Source organism: Camellia sinensis, chromosome 5 (genome assembly GCF_055761805.1).
Source record: "Camellia sinensis isolate YWXY chromosome 5, ASM5576180v1, whole genome shotgun sequence".
Taxonomy (NCBI): Eukaryota; Viridiplantae; Streptophyta; class Magnoliopsida; order Ericales; family Theaceae; genus Camellia; species Camellia sinensis.
The window spans coordinates 202,050,064-202,069,150 of NC_138965.1; the positions used below are offsets into that span (position 1 = coordinate 202,050,064).

At 33.0% G+C, this 19,087-nt stretch overlaps 2 protein-coding genes across 2 annotated transcripts; one reads left to right on the top strand and one right to left on the bottom strand.

The window, feature by feature from the left end:
• Nucleotides 1-976: 976 nt before the first annotated feature.
• LOC114319631 (UDP-glycosyltransferase 89A2) lies at nucleotides 977-2,781 on the bottom strand. The gene is given in 2 exon segments (XM_028266662.2): nucleotides 977-2,043; nucleotides 2,045-2,781. Coding segments are annotated over 2 exon segments (1,416 nt in total). The 5' UTR covers nucleotides 2,759-2,781; the 3' UTR covers nucleotides 977-1,341.
• Nucleotides 2,782-11,176: 8,395 nt separating this feature from the next.
• LOC114319620 (uncharacterized) lies at nucleotides 11,177-15,271 on the top strand. Its single transcript, XM_082871195.1, has 5 exons — nucleotides 11,177-11,594; nucleotides 13,444-13,480; nucleotides 13,710-13,958; nucleotides 14,222-14,269; nucleotides 14,949-15,271. Exons 1-5 carry the CDS (start codon nucleotides 11,278-11,280, stop codon nucleotides 15,120-15,122), a joined length of 825 nt encoding a protein of 274 aa, XP_082727321.1. The 5' UTR covers nucleotides 11,177-11,277; the 3' UTR covers nucleotides 15,123-15,271.
• The last annotated feature ends 3,816 nt before the right edge of the window (nucleotides 15,272-19,087 follow it).

Below are 19,087 nucleotides of genomic sequence, written 5' to 3' on the forward strand. Positions count from 1 at the left end.
AAAGTCAAAAAGTTTTGTGGGTTGGGAGAAATCAATAAATGCTAAGATTATTTATTTTTTTTAAATCAAAAAATTAAGAAATTAGGATTGGGATATTGGATCTCCCACAAAGCTTGTGGGTTAGAAAGCTCATTTTCCTTTTATAATAGACTAGCCTATCACCCGTGCTATGTACATGATAATTATAGATATTTATATTTGTTTTAAATTTTTTTAATATATAAATTATGTGTTTTTAAGATTTTTTATAAAAATAATTTAACAATCTTATCAGTAACCATAATATATGTGAGAAGTTGAAAAGGGTACTGCAGTAACTATACATGGATTGTATCTATAATTATTTGTATGAGGGAATTTTAAATGCTGATCAGGAAATTTTGACAAAATCAATAAATGTAGGCATGTGGAAAGACATGTGGATTGAAAAAATTTAATAAATACTTATCAGGAGATTTTAACCAAATCAATAAATGTTGAGATTTTTTTTTAAATAAAAAATGAAAAATTTAGAAAATTTAGATTAAGATATTGAAACTTCCACAGGTCTTGGGGGTTAAAAATCTCCCTTTTACTTAATATATAATATAAATATAGATATAGATATAGATATAGATATAGGTGGGCATTTGGTGTGGGTTGTTTTGACATTATCTTTTTTTTAATTTTTATATTCAATCTTCAAGAAGCATCCCAAATGGGTACTTCTTTGTTTTTTCTAATTAGTTAATTGAAACTACGTGAATTTGTGTACACCAAAGATTGGGGATAATTTTGTGTTAAAGTGTTTCCGAACTTTGCAATGCACTTATTAACATGAAATCTTTTTTTTTATTTTTTATAATGGGATTAATATGAGATCTCTCTCTCTTCAAATTTGTTTTCCCTTTATATGTATGAACTCTTATCTTTCTCTGTTTTATTCCTCTCCCCTTTCCCTAAAAGCGTATCCCATTAGTTTTTTTTAAAAAAAAAAAAATTATTTTCCGAATTGAGGCCTAATTTTCCCATAATCAAATGTTTTGGTGTCAAATTTTTGTGTATGAAACCTTGAAGGAAAATGTAATATTAGTTCTTATTATTTTTCCAGTATTTATCAAAAATCAAAAAATGTTACTCCACAAATTTTAATATGATACATATAAATTATAATTATATTTTGATTTCAACAGGCACGGACATACACTAATTCATTGATATTTCACAAATCTTTTTCTTTTACAAATTCAGGATTTAAACACAATATAAGTACTAATCTTCTAAACAAGGTAAAAGTTGAATGAGGAATCAAATTTATAAATACAGCCTTCAAATGAACTAATCATGTATGTACCTCTTTTATCAAACAATTTTGATTTGAAGTTGGGCCAACTCTCTCACTAAATCCTCCAAGTCCCTCCAAGAGCTGCCACCTATCTCAACTGCTTCCATTGCCTTCTGTCTCAACTCCATTGCTTTTACCTTCTGTACAGTGTTCCCACTCAATGACTTGGCAATGATCTGAGCCAACTCAGCGGAGTCAGGCACTGCATCGGCGCCCTTGCACACATAGACTGCCGCTTCCATGTCTTCCACCAACAGCCTAGCATTCACAAATTGGTCTGCCTCCATGGGCCAGCCCAGTATCATCACCCCACCTGCTAGTCCCTCCAATACCGAGTTCCACCCGCAATGACTCAAAAACCCGCCCACAGCTTGATGATTCAGTATCGGCACTTGTGGGGCCCACCCCTTTATCACCATACCCCTCCCAGATACCCGATCCTCAGACCCATCGGGCACAAACCCATCTCCATCTGCCATTTGTTGGGTCGTGACTGACTTGACCACCCAAACAAACCAGACCCCGCTCCGTTCAAGCCCCAAAGCCAAAACCTCCATTTGATCCCTCTTCAGCAACTTCTGACTCCCAAAACACACATACAACACAGACCCATCAGGACACCCATCAAGCCATGCTAACACACCCTCACTGGAATCCTTGTCCCGGTTGACCCGACCCATGGATCCAACCCCACCTGCCAAATAGAGTGGCCCAACCCCCCCAAACCCGCCCATGCCCCATTTCCTTCCGCACATGGTCCAAATACTCACCCTCTAATGCATGAAAAGAATTAAAAACACACCCCCAACTTCTAGTATTTGCAAGAACACTATCCTTGAGAAACTCCGTATCCGGATCCAATTCCCTATATGCCCGGAACAAAGAAGGAAGGTGCCCCGCAGTAAAACTCGGCGATCTTGGTAAATCAGGAAAATTAACCACAGGTAAATTCCTGACGGTGTTTATGTTTTGCCACAGAAAATTATTCACAGAGGTTAAAAAAGCTCCAGATGAGTAAAAACTGACCCGGGGGATACCGAGTTGGTGGGCCAGGTGATGGGTCCACCCGAGGAAGAAATCAGAGATGATGGCAGTAGGAGGATTAAGGTGGGACTTAAACCACTGGATTATTGGTCCATGAAGCTTACCTAGTGCATTGATGATTGGTACACTGCCGGAGATACCGATGTCTGCTGCGTTTTCAACTCCGGAGGGAAGAGATGGGTGGGGCGGGAAGGGAAGAACCAGGGTCCGGATTGATCGGTGGGTCGAGAGAAGTGGGTTCAGGGTTGGGAGGTTCTTGGGTGTGACCAGAATGGTAAGGGTGAGTCCACGGAGGGCTAGTTGGTGGGTTAGATCCAAGATTGGTAGCATGTGGCCTTGAGCTGGGTATGGGAAGATCAAGATGTGAATAGGTTGGGTGGAGTTGGACATAGTTTTTTGTTGGAGAGAGAAAGACATAGTTCTAAATATCGGCCGATACGTTACGTATCGGCCGATACGTATCGGAAAAATGGGGTGCCACGACGGATACAGGCCGATATACCACTGAGATTAAAAATCGCAGGAGTATCGGCCGAGTCCCGGTACGTATCGGCCTGTAAGCGTTACACAAGCCGTTACACAAGCCGCGACGGGCCGATACTCACCGGTTCGGACCGGTACGGGAAAGAAAAAGTTGAAAAACCTTTAAAATGATTTTTAAAATTTCACCACCGCGACACCCGATTCCCGATACGTACCGATACCGATACTCCGCGATTGATACCGTTACGTTATCCGATACCGCGATTTAGAACCTTGGAGAAAGAGTTATTGTGAGAGAGAGAGAGTAGTTGACAACCATAGGTTGAAGATGAACAGCATTTATAAAACAACTGGGAAGGACAATGAGAAACGGAGAGAGACTGAGAGGAGATTAGAACAGATGAGATGAGATGAGATGTGATTGGATAGTCCTAAAAGGGCAAAATTCAATGACTTTTCCCATAAATGGAGATTGGCAGACGTCAGTGTTTGGCGATGTTTTTCGTGAGTTAGAATATCTCCAGTATAGTTAAAGTAGTTATATAAAACTTTACTTTATTATTTTAGTTAATTATTTTTTAGACATACACTCTAACGACCCTTTCTATTTCAATCATATTTTTTTAAAATATTAGGACAAATTACATATACCTCTTGCAGTTTGACTAAATTATAAACATTTTTGAGATTTGAGAAATTATAAATTTTCTCTTGAATGCTATATTTACATAACAAATTAGGAGATAATTTGTTATGAAATTTAAACATAAGGGGACAAATTCTTATGAAAATATAAACCTTAGGGGGCAGGATGTAATTTTCGAAACTTCAGGAGGATATCTGTAATTTAGCCAAACCTCAAGGGAGGTATATGTAATTTGCCCAAAATATTATTAAAAATTTTAGTGGTCGATAAAGTGGATGGCCAAATAAATGACCGGGGCCAAACAAAAAATCTTTGAATAGATGACCGAGTGATCGACCACCAAAAGCTTGAGCAAAATATTATTTCAACTTTCTTCTTTTAAATATAAATATATTTATAAAAATACAAAAAAATAATAAAATTGAAGAGCACGCCTGTCCATAGATCAATGCACGAGAAACAAAGAAAATAATAAAAAATTCTGAGGCAAGTGCATAGTGCCTCGTCTCTTTTGACGAGTTATTGTAACTCAAAGTCATTTTAGCTAATTTCTGGTGAAACTGTTAGATGAAATAGTCCAACCCCTAAGGTTTTTACAATCTTGATCATTGGCACACCATACTGGCTGATGGATTTGTTGAAGAGCCTGATGTAGATTTTCAACCGCCCTCTTAAAAACAGCTTCATTTCTTTGAAGCTAGAGACCCCACAAGACTTTAATGGATTCAACCACTGCTGTCTCGTCTGGTGCCTTTCTAAACCAATATTCCAACCACACCTGGGCTAGCATAGCTTCTCCTATGTTAAAATCCAGACCCAATCGAGAGCCCTTCCAAATATATTGGGAGTGTGGACACGAAAAACAAAAATACTCAAGAGATTTCTCATTTGCCAAACAGCTTGGACAACTAAGATCTGTCAGTACTCCCCGTGAATGAAGAAAAACCTCAACTGGCAAAATCCTAAGTAAAATTTTCCAAATAAAAAGAGTCCATTTTGGGGGAATATTAAAATTCTAAAGTTGTTGCCGACAGTCCCACCCAATACCCTGGCTAATTGAAGAATTAACAAAACAGTCAAACACCACCTTATAGTATCCCAACTTTATTGAATACCTCCATTCTCAAGTCAATTGCCAAATCATTTCTCTTCTGTCTTCTAAGGGAAGACGTATATTGCAGATATGCTAGGCTAAATCATCAGGAAAAAGGCCTCTAATTAAAGGTTCCCTCCATAGGTGATGTTGAGAATCAATCAAATGTTCCACCTTAAAAGAATTAAAATGCTGACCCAAACCTCTACCCATCATCCCAGTTTGCTTGGTTGGAATCCAGTTATCCTCAAACGAATCAATCTTCTTTCCATTACCTACCACCCACAACAAACCTTTTACTGTCGTTAACAATTTGTCTTGGATGCTAGATCCTCATTTTGACAGGATTTTGATTGATGAAGTATGGCTTCAGCACACCAAACAAGCGGGGGACTACGTGGGTTGCTTTGGATAGTAGTGGTAATGTTGTCGCGCACAAGCAATACACTTTTTGTGGCTCTCTCTGCACTAACGACTAAAGTAACATCATATTTCCAAGCTTTGCAATGGTGTGTCCAACAGCATGTTACGGTTATCTCTATCCTTACGGACTGCCAAGTGCTTATTCAGAAGCTTCGACAAAACGGTACAGAGGATTGGGAGACAATGAATATGTCGTTAGACATTAGGGCTCTTTGTAACAAGTTTGATTATGTATGTATTTCTAAGGCTTCTAGGAAGACAGTGGAAGCAGCACATGTAGCTACTAAGGCCTTGTTTGGCAACATGCCGATTTAGCCAAAAAGTCAAAAAATTACTAAAAAAGTCAAAAAGTCAACAACCCATACCAAAAAGTCAAAGATTCTTTTTTCTCTCTACTTTTTGCACATCTTTTCGTAAAAAGTCAAAAAGTTATTCCAAACATACTAGTTTTTTTAGTTCATATTTTAGCCAAATAACAAAAAAATTACTAAATTAGCATGTTCCCAAACAAGGCCTAAGATTGCCTTCCATAGGAACTAACCATTATTGGTTGTATTTTGTTTCTTGTTTTTATGATATGTTCATGTTTTCTCCCAAAAAAAAAAAAAAAAAAAACTTCTAGCGAGACTGTTGAAGACTCATTTTGGAGCTAGAAACTAGTTGAAATAACAAAATTGGTGATATAACGATTATGATATAGAATAGAAATTTTTAATAAAGTAGCTTTTTGTGATTTATTTAATATTTAATCAAAATACTTAGGGTTGGTTTGGGAGTGGTTTTTTTAATATTTTTTTTACTAAAATATGAGGTATGAAAAAAACAAAAAAAAATGTTAGCCTTTGGCATTGTTTGAGAAGGGCTAAAGTGGTTGTTTTAGCCACAAAAGACAAAATAAGCTATTTTAGTCACAAAAAACAAAATATCACATCTAATCCATGATCATCACACTCTTCTTTCACAAAAAAAGTCAAAAAGTAAAAAAGTCCTTTCCAAACTAAAGGGTTATTTGGGGTGTCCTAAATAAGTTCAATTTTGTCTTTTTGGACTAAAAAATTGAGGAAAAAAATATGGATGTTTGGGTTAACTTTTTGACTTTTTATGAAAAATGTGTATTAAAAAATTGTATAAATTAGTGTGTAGAGAAAAATTAGGATTGAGAGTTGTGCAGCCGTAATTTTTAACTTTTGGTGAATAGTGATAACTTTTTAACTTTTTGAATAACTTTTTCACTTTTTGACTTTTTTTCAACTTGCTAAACTTTGCTTAAGCTTTTTAGCCCAAGCTAAAATAGTCAAAAAAATCAAAAAGCCAACCCACTTCCCAAACAGAGGCTTTGTATGGTTTGAAATTTTTAAAAACAATTTTTTTATTTTTTATTTCTTAGTCCTTTTTTTTTAAACATTTTAATCAATTTTTTTTTAGATCTACTTAGTTATATGGGAAAATCGGTTTAAGGTCCCTATCCAACTTTTAGTAATGGATTAGGTCCACAATGTGTTCTTTTGTAGCCTAAGGTCCTTTAATGTTATTTTAGAGTGTAAAATACCTGTCTTACCCTTGTTTATAATATACATTGTTTTGAATTTGGCAGCTAAAGATCATATTGATATTTTGTGGGAGATTACGTGAGGATGAACTTGACGATTCAGATTTTTGTGGAGATTTTCTAGGATTTTTGTAGGTGTTGAAATCCTGTTCGTTGTTTGTAGGTGTTGAAATCATGTACGAGTTGAAATCATGTTCATTGTTTGTAGGTGTTGATCGATCGTGTAGGAGTTGAAATCTGGTTCATTGTGTTTGATTTGATTTCATGTGGAGTTGAATTAGATAAGTTTTCAATTTTTGATTTGATTTGATCGTGTAGGTGTTGAATTAGGTTTTTGTTTTTAGTTTTGATCAATGTGAGAGAGACGAACTCAGTGTTGTTGTTTTTGATTTTTGAAGTTAATTTTTCATTATCTGTTATTGATGAATTTTCGATGGAGTTGATTTTGATTTTTGGAGTTGCTTTTTCATTCTCTGTCAACATGGTTATGAGTTGCTTTTTGGTGCTCTGTTTTTCTGCGTTTTTGTGCTCTGTTTTTTGTTCACTTTGCATTTTTTGTGTAGTGCAGAGAAAATTGCAGGTTTGTTACTATAATTGAACTCAAATCATAGAGAAAATTGTAAGCCTGTAGTGCAGTGAAAATCACAGAGAAAATTGTAAGTAGGCAGAGAAATTTACAGACGTAGCAATAGAGTAGTAAGTGTTTTTTTTTTTTTTTAAATTTTTTGAATTGAATGTTTTGTGAACATAACAGATCTTCTCTGTGATTTTTTTATGTGCTTGTGTTTAATATATTTTTGTCTCTTGATGTTAATGTGTTTTTGTTTTTGTTATATTGAAAGTGAATATAAGTCCACAAATTTCTCTGGACTTTTCTTTGTAGTCCAGAGAAAATCATATGATTGTATTACAAATGATAAGTATTACAAATTTTTCTGGACTTATATGTTGTGTTTTTATGTGTTTTTATATGTTTGCACTTTTCAAAGTTTTCTGATATGTTTTCTTTGCACTTTTCATTTTTTTTTTGTTGCACTATTCATGTTTCTGGACTTTTCTTTGTAGTATAGAGAAAATCGTAGGTTCGTTATTATAATCCAATGAAAATGACAGAGAAAATATTAAGCTTGTAGTTGAGTGAAAATCACCTTGAAGTTGGTGTCGTGATCTTGATGCTTATTGCTTCTTTAACTTGGACTTGTTTTTTTTGTGGTGTTCTGGTGCTGCTACTGCGTTTTGATCTAAGATCATAAGACGCAAACACAGAGACTTTTGGTTTCTTTTTCGGGGTTTCTGGGGTTGTGCTGCTTCTGCGCTTTGCCATTTCTATAGAATGAAAACATAAACATTAAATCCCAGAGAAAATTACAAGGTAGCAATGATTACACAATAGAGAAAATTACAAGGTAGCAACATAAACATGACAGAGAAAATTACACAACAAAGAAATTTTGAGGAAATGGAGCATTGAACAAAATAAATATGCCAGAGAAAATTAGACACAAGACATAAACATAATGTGGCCAGACAAAATTATAAATGCTGCCAGAGAAAATTAGACACACAAGTAAGAAAAGTAATTTGGCCAGAGAAAATTATAAATGCCTGAGAAAATTAGCCACACCAATAGAGTAGTAAGCCACAGATAATTTGCTTGAGAAAATAATGAAGAAATATAAATATGCCAGATAAAATTACACAATAGAGAAACACAAATGTAGCAAGGCAGAGAAATTTACAAAAACAAGAACACAAGAAGCTTCAATAAGAAGCCCCAAATGCACAGAAAGCAGTTCAATTTTGACAGTTGGAAGGAAAGCAACCCATCATTAGTTTGAAGTAAAGAAATTTTGGACTTCCAAAGAATTTCTCTGGATTCAACCCAGAGAAAATTCAAATTTCTCTGGTCCAGAATTTCTCTGGAACAATAAAACTCTGATTTGATCAATTTGTCATTGGTTTTGCTGCTGCTGATTCAATCACAATTTCCTGCACAAACAAATTAATAGTTCTTCTATGAGTTTGTGATAGATTTTCTTTAAACTTAATGGTATGAATTTCTCTGGATCACTTTAAGCCTTCCTCTACTGCTGCCTCTTCCTCAAGCTTCTTTTTCCAATATTCTTCAAGTAGGGGTCCAAATATTGCTTTTCCAGAAACAAGAACACAACTCCATTCTGTTTGTTTACCCAGAAAATCAAATTTGCCAAACTTAGTGCCTTTGTTTTGCTGAATTTGTTTTCGTACTCACCGAAAAATACCCAATACCAGTACCAGCATCACAAAGGAGAATATTCAGTAGATAGGTCAAAAAAATCAACTCATCTGAAGATGAACAGACGTAGGGTATTTTGGTCCAAGAAATTGATAAAATGCGCGGGTATTTTGGTTAGGGACCTGAGGCAATATTACATTTTTTAATGTCCTTTATGCAGAAAATTGTTATTATTAGGGAGCTTAAAAAAAAAAACCCTAGTTATATTTAAAAAATACAATTTTTGTTCAAATTTTTTTAATTTTTTTTTGAATACAACAAAATATGAAAATTCAAATTTAAAAAAGCTAAAATACTTAAAAAATAAATTTCACCCATAATTTTTTGTATTTTTTCTCTTTAATAAATTTTTGAAAGATTTTTGCATAAATTTTGTATTTTTTATATATATTAAATGAATCTAAAAATTTTAAAAATTTGATTGAAATATTTAAAAAATTCACAAAAAAAAAGCACGATTTTTTTCTTTTTATAGAATTATGTCTAAAATGTAAAGAGAAGGAGAAGAATCTTTTTTTTTTTATTTTTTTTGCACAATTTTTTGAATTTTTATATTAATTTTATAATTTTTTTTATTATTTTAACATTTTTCTAAATACCCTTCGTCATAATTTTACAAATATTATTAATATATCATTTTGTATATTTTTTTTTTATTTGCAGTGCCCTTTTTGAATTCATGGTATTGACGACGGCCACACTTGAAATTATCTATGCCTGGTGCAATGTGAACATGTTATAAATTAAACTCTTGTTTGTAACCGTGTGGTTTTAGAGTCCGGATCCTCTCCAGCCAACCTCTTCAGCCATTCCTCCTGTCAATGGCCAAGATTTGGCCACGTCACTTAGGCTGAAGAGGACGGCTTAGATCAAGTTTCGTTAAAAAAAAAAAAAAAATTCAACACAGCAATAGAGTTTCCCTCTGTCAAACTCTCATCTCTCTCTCACTCCTAAACTCTCCTCTCTCTTTACAGGAGCACTGTCGATGCCAATGCCAATGCCGTGCTGATTCCGACACCGAACTACCATCACCAAGCAGAAGTTTCTTGCTTGTCCCTACCATTCTTGCTTCTCTTTCCGGCGTGGTAAAAACGATTTGCAATAGTGGAACAAATCTAGATTCAAATTTGAATCGAAGGTCAATCAGATATCAATTGAAGCTCAACCCAATCAGTTTAGAGCTCAATTGATGCTCAACCAATTCAGAGATGGGTTCAATGATATAGGTTTCCATGTTCATGGTTCAACGATCTGGGTTTCATGATTTGGGTTTCAATGCTCTTGTAATGTCTGGGAGATCATCGACATGCACGACTTCAAGAAAATCAAAGCATTTCTCTTCATTTCTTACTTTAATAATCCGGTTTGAATTTTGGCATTTTCAATCTCTCTAATGGATTGCAGATTAGAGAGAGAAGGTTTGTGGGTTTGAAGAGAGAGAAAGAGAGGAGGTGAAATAAAGGAGAAAAAGAAGGAGACATAGGCTGAGAGGGCACTAGAGATGGCTTTGCCGGCCGAATGGGACGCCGGAGTAGCTCTGCAAGCCGAACGCTCTGTTGCTATGGTGAAAGAAAAAAAAATCAATTTTTTTTTTTTTTTTTAAACCAAACTTGATCTGAGCCGTCCTCTTCAGCCAAAGTGACGTGGCCAAATCTTGGCCATTGACAGGAGGAATGGCTGGAGAGGTTGGCCGGAGAGGATCCGGACTCGTGGTTTTAGGCTATGGTTGTTTGTCATATTAAATTTGATAAAATTATAAAAAAAAAAATTCACAAAAGACAACTAAACAGAAAAAATTTAAAAAAAGAGAAATTATAAAATGATTTGGGAGTTTGACGCTTATAACAAAATAAATTTTTAATTTTATTAATTTAAATTTTAATCTTTTAATTTTTTTTTTAATCTCAACTATCAATCTATTTTTGTTAAGTAAATTGATGAAAAAAATGATATTTTAATTATTCAACTCAATGGAATTGTATATAAAATGTTTAAATATTATTTCTTTTTGAGTTTAATGATTAAAATATTCTTTTTCCGTTACTTTAACTTAATAGATGTAGATAATTAATTTAGATTAAAAATAAATCAAAAATTTTAAATTTAAATTATTAAAACTAAAAATTCAGAATTTATTTTATTATGAAAGCCTTTTTTTTTTTTTTTTTTTTTTTTGTAATAGTTCAGAAAATGTTTTTGAAAATTCAAAAACCAAACATACATTTATTGGTGAACCTTACATGTATCACTGTCGAATCTCTAAACTCGCGTGGATTTCACGTAGAATACAATTCTTCTATCATAATAATTTCTATCCTTCTTTTTTTTTTTTTTTTTTTCTCTATCTCAGTATATAATCTCACAAGCCAAACACACTCTCTTACATACACAAGACTGTTTATTTGCTTCAATTCCAGTAACCCAATACCACAAATTCCAAATGGCATCATGGGTTGTAGCCAAAATTGCCTTCCATCCTCCGGCGCCGCCGCGGTACGACATAATTTCCAATGGGCGAACTTTAAAACTGAGAGTTTATGATGTTCCTGAGGAGAGAGGTGAAGTGTTGAGGCTGCGGACCAAGACTGGCAACTATATTGTCTGTGTGTATGTGAGGGGCCGCCAATTGGCGACGTCTCCGGCAGCGGCGGCGGCGGCGTTGACGGTGCTGTACTCTCACGGGAATGCTACTGATATAGGAGAGATGTTCTCTTTCATCACTGATCTCAGTGATCAACTTGGTGTTAATGTCATGGCGTGAGTACTACTACTCTATAATGTTTGTTGGGTAAATTGATAGTTCCGGTGGGTTAGCTGAAGTGTCACTTAAGTTTTTATGTGGTAATTTTAATTTAAATGTTACATTTTTAATTTTATTGTAATATATATATATATTTTTTGTTATACACCATAAATATTTTAAACAGAAAAAGATCACATTCAAAATTAGAAGGATCATAGTAAAATTTAAAAGAAACTAATAAATTTCATTGATAGTCTTTGGAATTTCTTTTAAATTAGTTTTACATGTGATCTTTTTTTCATTTAAAATTCTGCTGACAAATGACAGAGGGATCATATTGTTACAAAACTAAAAATATAGGGTTCAAATTGAAACTACAAATATGAAAGTGAAATTTTGTCCAAACTAGAGGGACTAATGGTGTAATTTACCCACATTCGTTTCATATCACATAAATATAGGCCTAATTACAATTTTAGTACTTATTACTTCATTTTGATTTCTAATATTTAAATTGTGTCAATGAAGTTCATAATATATTAAAAAAGTACTTTAATTTAGTCTTTAGCCTTACTCTATTAATAAATTCCGTTAAAGTAAGAGATAAATGTGTAATTTTGAATACCAAAATAACACAAATCACATATTTTAAGACTAAAAGTATAATTTTTTCAAGTGAATTTTTACATTTATATATGATTTCAATGGCACTTGCTAAAGGATACATAGGTTGAGGCACTAAATTAGAATACTTTTTATTCATTGGAGGCTAAATTGATTCAATTTAACCCTTAGGAATTAGAATGACACAAACCCCATACTTCGAAAACTATTATGTAATTCATCCCATAAACATATTCATATCAAAATGTTAGGGTAAATTACATTTTTAGCTCTATAGACCTAAATTCTACTTGAGGTTTATTATTTCAAATTGAATGATTTGGTCCTTACATAAGTCTAGTTTCAGTTTGATATTTTCATTCTAGTTGGAAGTTAAAATTAATGATTTTAGGACACTTATTGGTTTCTTAAGGTGTATACGTATAAAAAATCAACGAAAATTGGGATAGAAAGACTGAAGTGAAATTTGAATCAAATTATCACTACAAAAAATTAAGATTTTAGAGACAAAAATTTAGAGACAAAATTATTTTTTAGGAACCAAATATTTTTGTTGAGAAAAGTGCTGTTATTGTATTTTTAGCAACGAAAATTGAACATTAGTAATGAATTATTATCCTTTTGGGGCCAAATTTATTGTCTCAAAAACTAAATGATTTTGAAACCAAATTATTTCGTCCCTAAAAGTCTATTTATTAGTGACATTTTCAAAATTTTGTCGCTAAAAGCCTTGTTTTTTATTTTTCGGAACAACCTTTTAGCAATTATCCTCACGACGATAAAAATTGGTCCCTAATGTCTTTTGCAACAAAATTTTCACTTTTAAAAACTAAAAAATTTGGTCTCTATAGCTTTTATATGTTGTAGTGTATAGATGTAAAATATGTAATCTACCCTAAATGCTTCGTGTCATAAATTTTTACTCTAAAACTAAAATATGTGATTTAAATTTAAAGTTAATAGGAAGTAAGTAATTCCACAATGGAAATGAATTTTCTAAATTTTTTTCTATAGTATTCATGTGAAGTGCTGTTGTCGAGTCTTATTAGTGGTATATGACAAAATAAATAATAGGTTTGAGATGATCAATTTAGAGTTTGTGAATTTATTGTTTTAGTGATTTTTTATTTTTTTTAATAAAAAGATGTATAAAAAAATAAAGAATATGAGTTAATTTTTTAGCCTTTTGACTAATTTAGCATGTTGTGTAACATAGCCTTAATTTCTTGTGCTATGCAGGTATGATTATTCTGGATATGGCCAGTCCACTGGAGAGGTATGCTACTTTTGAGCTAAGTGATCATTATATCTTTAGCAATTTTTTATTTTTGGTCAATCAATAGGAAAGTAATTATAAATACGAGAAGTTCATCAAACTTTGCTCAATCTTCTCGATTACATATGTTACACACAGTTTGTTTCTCTCTTTTTTCCCTCCAATACATAGAGTAGTTTTTGATCAAGTGGAAAACTGTTGATTTTGCCCCCCAAACAAAAAATTACAGGCAAGTGAGGAGGAAACATATGCAGACATAGAGGCGGCTTACAAATGCTTGAGAGAAACCTACGGAGTGAAAGAAGAGAACATAGTATTGTACGGACAATCACTTGGAAGTGGACCAACGGTGGATTTGGCTATTCGGGTCCCAAGATTAAGGGCTGTGATTCTCCACAGTGGACTCCTCTCTGGCGTTCGTGCCTTCTTTGGTTCCCTCTACTTCCTTAACCGATCACTCTACTTCGACATTTATCAGGTTTCATTCATTTGATTCCTATTTTTTTTTATCATTGTTTGTTGGTGCGTGATGATACCACAGTTGTTCCGGTACTGTTTGAAATCTCCAGCACTGATTATTTGTTTTACTCCTTGTCTTATATTTATCATATATTTTCTTATGTCGTTATAATTAATGGCTAAATGAGTATAAGATAATGGGCACAAAAAAGTGTGTGATAGATGATCCGAACTCTATTCTTTTTTTTTTTATGAGTAACCATTTTCTCCCTTCTTTTGCAGAATGTGGATAAAATTCCTTTTGTGAATTGCCGAGTTCTTGTCATTCATGTACGTATACAAATCCTCTCTATTCTTTGATTTCCACCTGTTTATTTTAATAGTTATTTTACTAATACGAAAACCAATTGGACATGACTTCTATATTAGTTTGTGTTTATACTTTTTTTCTTGCTTCATAATAGTATTGGCATGTTTAAAATGAGTGTAATTAGAGGAGTCAACGATTTTAGGTTGTGTTTGTCATCTTTAATGGTGATTAGTGTAGTTTGCACGTTTGTCACAATCAATCCTCTAAGATTTGGGAAAATTTATATTCGTCACATGATGTATTTTACCATTTTATTCGCCTCCAAGTGTATCTATACAACAAATTGCATGCGTATTTGTAAAATTTATCAATTTGAAAAATAACGAGTCATATTATCGTAGATGAAAAACTACATAGATTGTAAGAAGATTTCGTAAAAATATTATGATAATATATAACAATCCTAATGACAACTCAAAATTTGAAACTTCAAATTGTAAGAAGTTAATTGAGTTGTAATAAGCGCTTTAAAGTGTAAATCACGAGTTTGAATCTCATAGTAAAACAATATTGACTTAATATCTGTGGAATAAAGGAATTGCAGGGACGTGGAGCCACCACAGATATCCTTAATACTAAGATAGATCAAATAATTTTTTTTAAGTAGTCCATTTGACGTTACTTTTTGGTGATTTGCAGGGAACAAGTGATGAAGTTGTGAGTTTCTTCCATGGTGAAGAGCTTTATAGACTCTGCAAATTTAAGTATGAACCTTTATGGGTCAAAGGAGGAAAGCACAATGACCTAGTCGTCAACTTTTCACATTTATTTTGGACCCATCTCAAGAAATTCATATCAGCCATTAAGAGTTAGAATCATTGTCAGACCTATAAATTACTTCTTATGTTATGGCAGTGTGATAGAATCTATGACATTTAGGCACTATATATGCTGTAATGAATAATCTGTAGTACAAGGCAATAATATAATGGAAAATTATTCAAAAATTCCATTTGGAATAACGTTACTCTATTTAGTTTTGGAAGTTTTTTTTCAAATCAATTAGTCTTTTTACTTATGGTATATTTTGAAATTTACTTGTTTAACCTTGAGTGTGATTTTGGTTATGATTTTTTCCTAATATTTGGGTGGGTTGGTTATGGTATGGTGTTAATTTTTGAAATTTTTGTGGAGGATTGCGTGGAGTGATTTGTGGGGTTAGTGATGTTTAGCCATTTGATGTGGAATCGTAGTGTTGTTGTTGGTTGTTATTTATTTATTTATTTTTGTTTGATTTTAACACTACCACCCACACAAGACCCACCACATACATGATTCTAACAAATGCACCTTCATTATTATGCACTTTCAGTAGCATGTATACCTCCATCAAATCATCGCCAATAACATGCAAGTCATCAACATTCCATAAAAACTAACATACCTACAATTGCGCACACTGACGCAATGTGTTCATCGCTTCCATTGAAATTGGTTAATTTTTATTAACATGAAAGTCACACGTCCTAACATTTACGTGGACAGTCGCAATCAAATCCTACACCAAAATTGACAAAATCTTTCACCTAGGGTGTGCAAAAAACCGATTGGCCCCATTAACACCCGTCCAATCCAAACTGAACCGACGTTCAACGCTCGGCTCCATCAAAGTATATGGTCGGCAGCGGTTACAAATATTTGAAAATCATAAAGTTTTGGCCAGTCAACGGTCTCAAGAAAAAAATAATTACTTAAATCGAACTGGCCGAGTTAGAAAATTAAGTTAGAGGGGATGCTTATTGGTTATAATTTTTTACCTAAAAAAAATCATGATCAACATTAAGATAATAATAATTTTATGAGCTAAATTTAAGCATAAGAAATTAAAAATCATTATTAATATAAACAAATCAAAATTCTATAATTGTGTGTAATAGCTTGGTATGGGATAGTGATGTAAGTTTGTAATTTTAGCACAAAAAATTATGGATCAAAATTCTTAATTTTAGAAAATAAAAACACATCATTTATAGCACAAATTGTTATAAAATCTATTTAATTTTTATTTGACAAAAAATATTAAAGAGATAATATCGCTTATAAACGATGTGTTTTGAATGAAAATTATTAAATAGTCTTAGAGTACCATATATGGCATTGCTTATGTGATGTTCAAAACATAAGAAATCACAAATTATACAAAGTAGTTTTGTCAACTACCTAAAAGTAATGAGTTAATTATATTCAACCCATATGATTTTCCATTACATTATTGGTTTAGACTATTACATAAATAATACCACATAGTGCTCTTAAAGTATTAAATAATTACTTATTGTGAACAATATAATAAATCCTTAACAAAATTACATGTTAACCACCAGGGTTGGTGGCCTGGTGGAGAATGCGGGGCATTCCACAGCCGCGTGCCAGGGTCGATTCTTAGGGAGGGAGTGTTTGAAATCACTTCGGTGAACACGCTCTATAAATCCCCTCAACACCTGTCCACTGCTGTGGCGTGTGTTCACGCTCTGTTGGTGCCCTGGTGGTGGGTCCCTCACTTAGTGGGGGTTAATCTCTGACTGGCAACCAGTTACCCCGGGGTCAAGGCCCAACGGGGCTATGATGACACCACAGAACCCTTTTTTTTCATGTTAAAAAAAACAAAAAACAAAATTACATGTTAAAAAAAAAGAATACATTTTATATATGACCACAAAATAAAAATAAAAAAAATTCAAAATTGAGGAGGACACGTGACCCCTGAGCCTTCTTTGGCTCTACCCTGTACATAGCTGTCGTTTGTTATTGGCTCTTGATATTACACTAGCAGTATTACCTTATGAGTAATACTAGAGACCCCAAATATTCTACTAAAAGTTTTACCAAATGTCTCACATGGGTGTGGGACCCACACAATATGGATCCCATATGGATCCCACACCCATATAAAACATTTGATAAAACTTTTGATAGAATTTTTGAGATCTCTTACATTTTTGTTACCTTATATCTTCATCAGCAAAAGTCAGTAGAAATTGAAAATAAAGACTAACCCACGTAATGGTGTCATATCTATTGAATCATTAAATGCTCTCTTTTTTTCACAAACAGCAAGTTCGAAGTTCAGCCCTTCATCTTTTTCTATCTTTTCCTTTCTTTCTCTTCACAAACAATCTGAACCCGATAGTGGAGTAACGATTTGAAGTTACGACGAAGAGCTCAAATCGACGAAACAAGAAAAAAATAGAAGGCAACATTTGCCGGCGATGGTTGATAAAAAGCTACAAAGATGACGACATGTAACTCTTCATCACTCTAATCTCATCATCCTCCTGCCAATCCCTTCATCCCTCTCTTTTATTTAACTTCCCTACTGAAGCCCCCTTTTTTAGTCCTCAACTTCTGCCGTCTCTCCCTTCTCACCCTCCCTCACTCCCTAAAACGAAGAGTTGATAAATATTGCTCATCCGAACCGAATACCGACCATAGAAGAGAGACCTGATGCTGTGAGGTTTCGAAGAGTACTTGGTCGAAACCGGGTGATGAATTTCCATACCCAAGGTGGTCGGGTCAAGTGACAGTTTGGCAGCAAAACCGAGCCGACTCGGCCGGGCACAACCCTACTTTCACCACCAATACAACAAACCCTTACGCAAACAGAACACATTTCTGAAGGCTTCCATTAAGCATCCTAAGCATCTATACCATTAATACCACTTCAAAAAAACAAAACAGTCTAATATAACATTTCAAAAAAATTCTTTAGTGTAATACTCTAATATCATACATAATTTTTTTTTTATTGTAACACTTTAATGTAACACATAAAAAAAATTCTTAGTATTTTTTTTTTTCAAACATAACACTCTAAAAAAACTCCTTAGTATAACACTCTAATGTAACATTAAAAAAAAAAATTCTTAATGTACTTTTTTTCAAACGTAAAACTTCAACCTAACACTCAAAAAAAAATTTCCTTCAACCTAACACTCAAAAAAAAATTTCTTAGTGTAACACAAAAAAAAAAAAAAAAAACCACTGTGGTGTACTTTTCTCAAACGTAACGTTTTAATGTAACCATTTTTTTTAATTTTTTTTTAATGTATTTTGCCTAAACGTAACACTCTAATGTAATATTAAAAAAGAAAAAATATGAGATTCTTCGAATCATTCTAAAAAGAATATAAATATTCATTAGTAAGTTTTGGATAAATATATATTTTCAAACTGCGAGTGTTACATTTGGATAAAGTACACTAATCAGTTTTTTTAGTGTTTTTGTGTGTTACATTGGAGTATGTTACATTGGAGTGTTACGCTTGAGATTGCACCGATTAGAGTGTTAGGTTTGAGAAAAGTACACTAAGGAATTTATTTATTTATTTATTATTTTTTATGTTACATTGGAGTGTTACGTTTGAAAAAAGTATACCAATGAACTTTTTAGTATATTACATTGAAGTGTTATATTATTAGAATGTACATTAGAGTGTTAGTTTTTTGTTCCTTCTAAAATGAGAAAAAATCCAAAATTTCTATATTATAAATTGTCCAAATGTGTAATTTTACATTTTGAGAAACCCACTTTGATCCTTAAAAAATTAAATTCAAACATGTAAGTGACTATCTTTTATGTAATTTTTACTTTAATAGGACTTTTTGGTTCATAAGAAAAAATGGAAGACTAAACAGTTTATAAGATCACATTTTAAAATTTATTAATGTTTTCTCATAATATAATAAAATAAAAAAAATGGGAGGAGAATAAAAAAAAATGATGTTACATAAAAATAACTATTGCCATATTATTCAAGCCTTAACATCGAAACTCAAAG

Bases quoted from the DNA above. Each gene is read 5' to 3' on its own strand.
- LOC114319620 (XM_082871195.1), top strand. From the start codon at position 11,278: ATGGCATCATGGGTTGTAGCCAAAATTGCCTTCCATCCTCCGGCGCCG. The intron at 13,481-13,709 runs GTATGCTACTTT...AAAAAATTACAG, and splicing joins ATGGCCAGTCCACTGGAGAG to GCAAGTGAGGAGGAAACATA. The intron at 14,270-14,948 runs GTACGTATACAA...GGTGATTTGCAG, and splicing joins GCCGAGTTCTTGTCATTCAT to GGAACAAGTGATGAAGTTGT.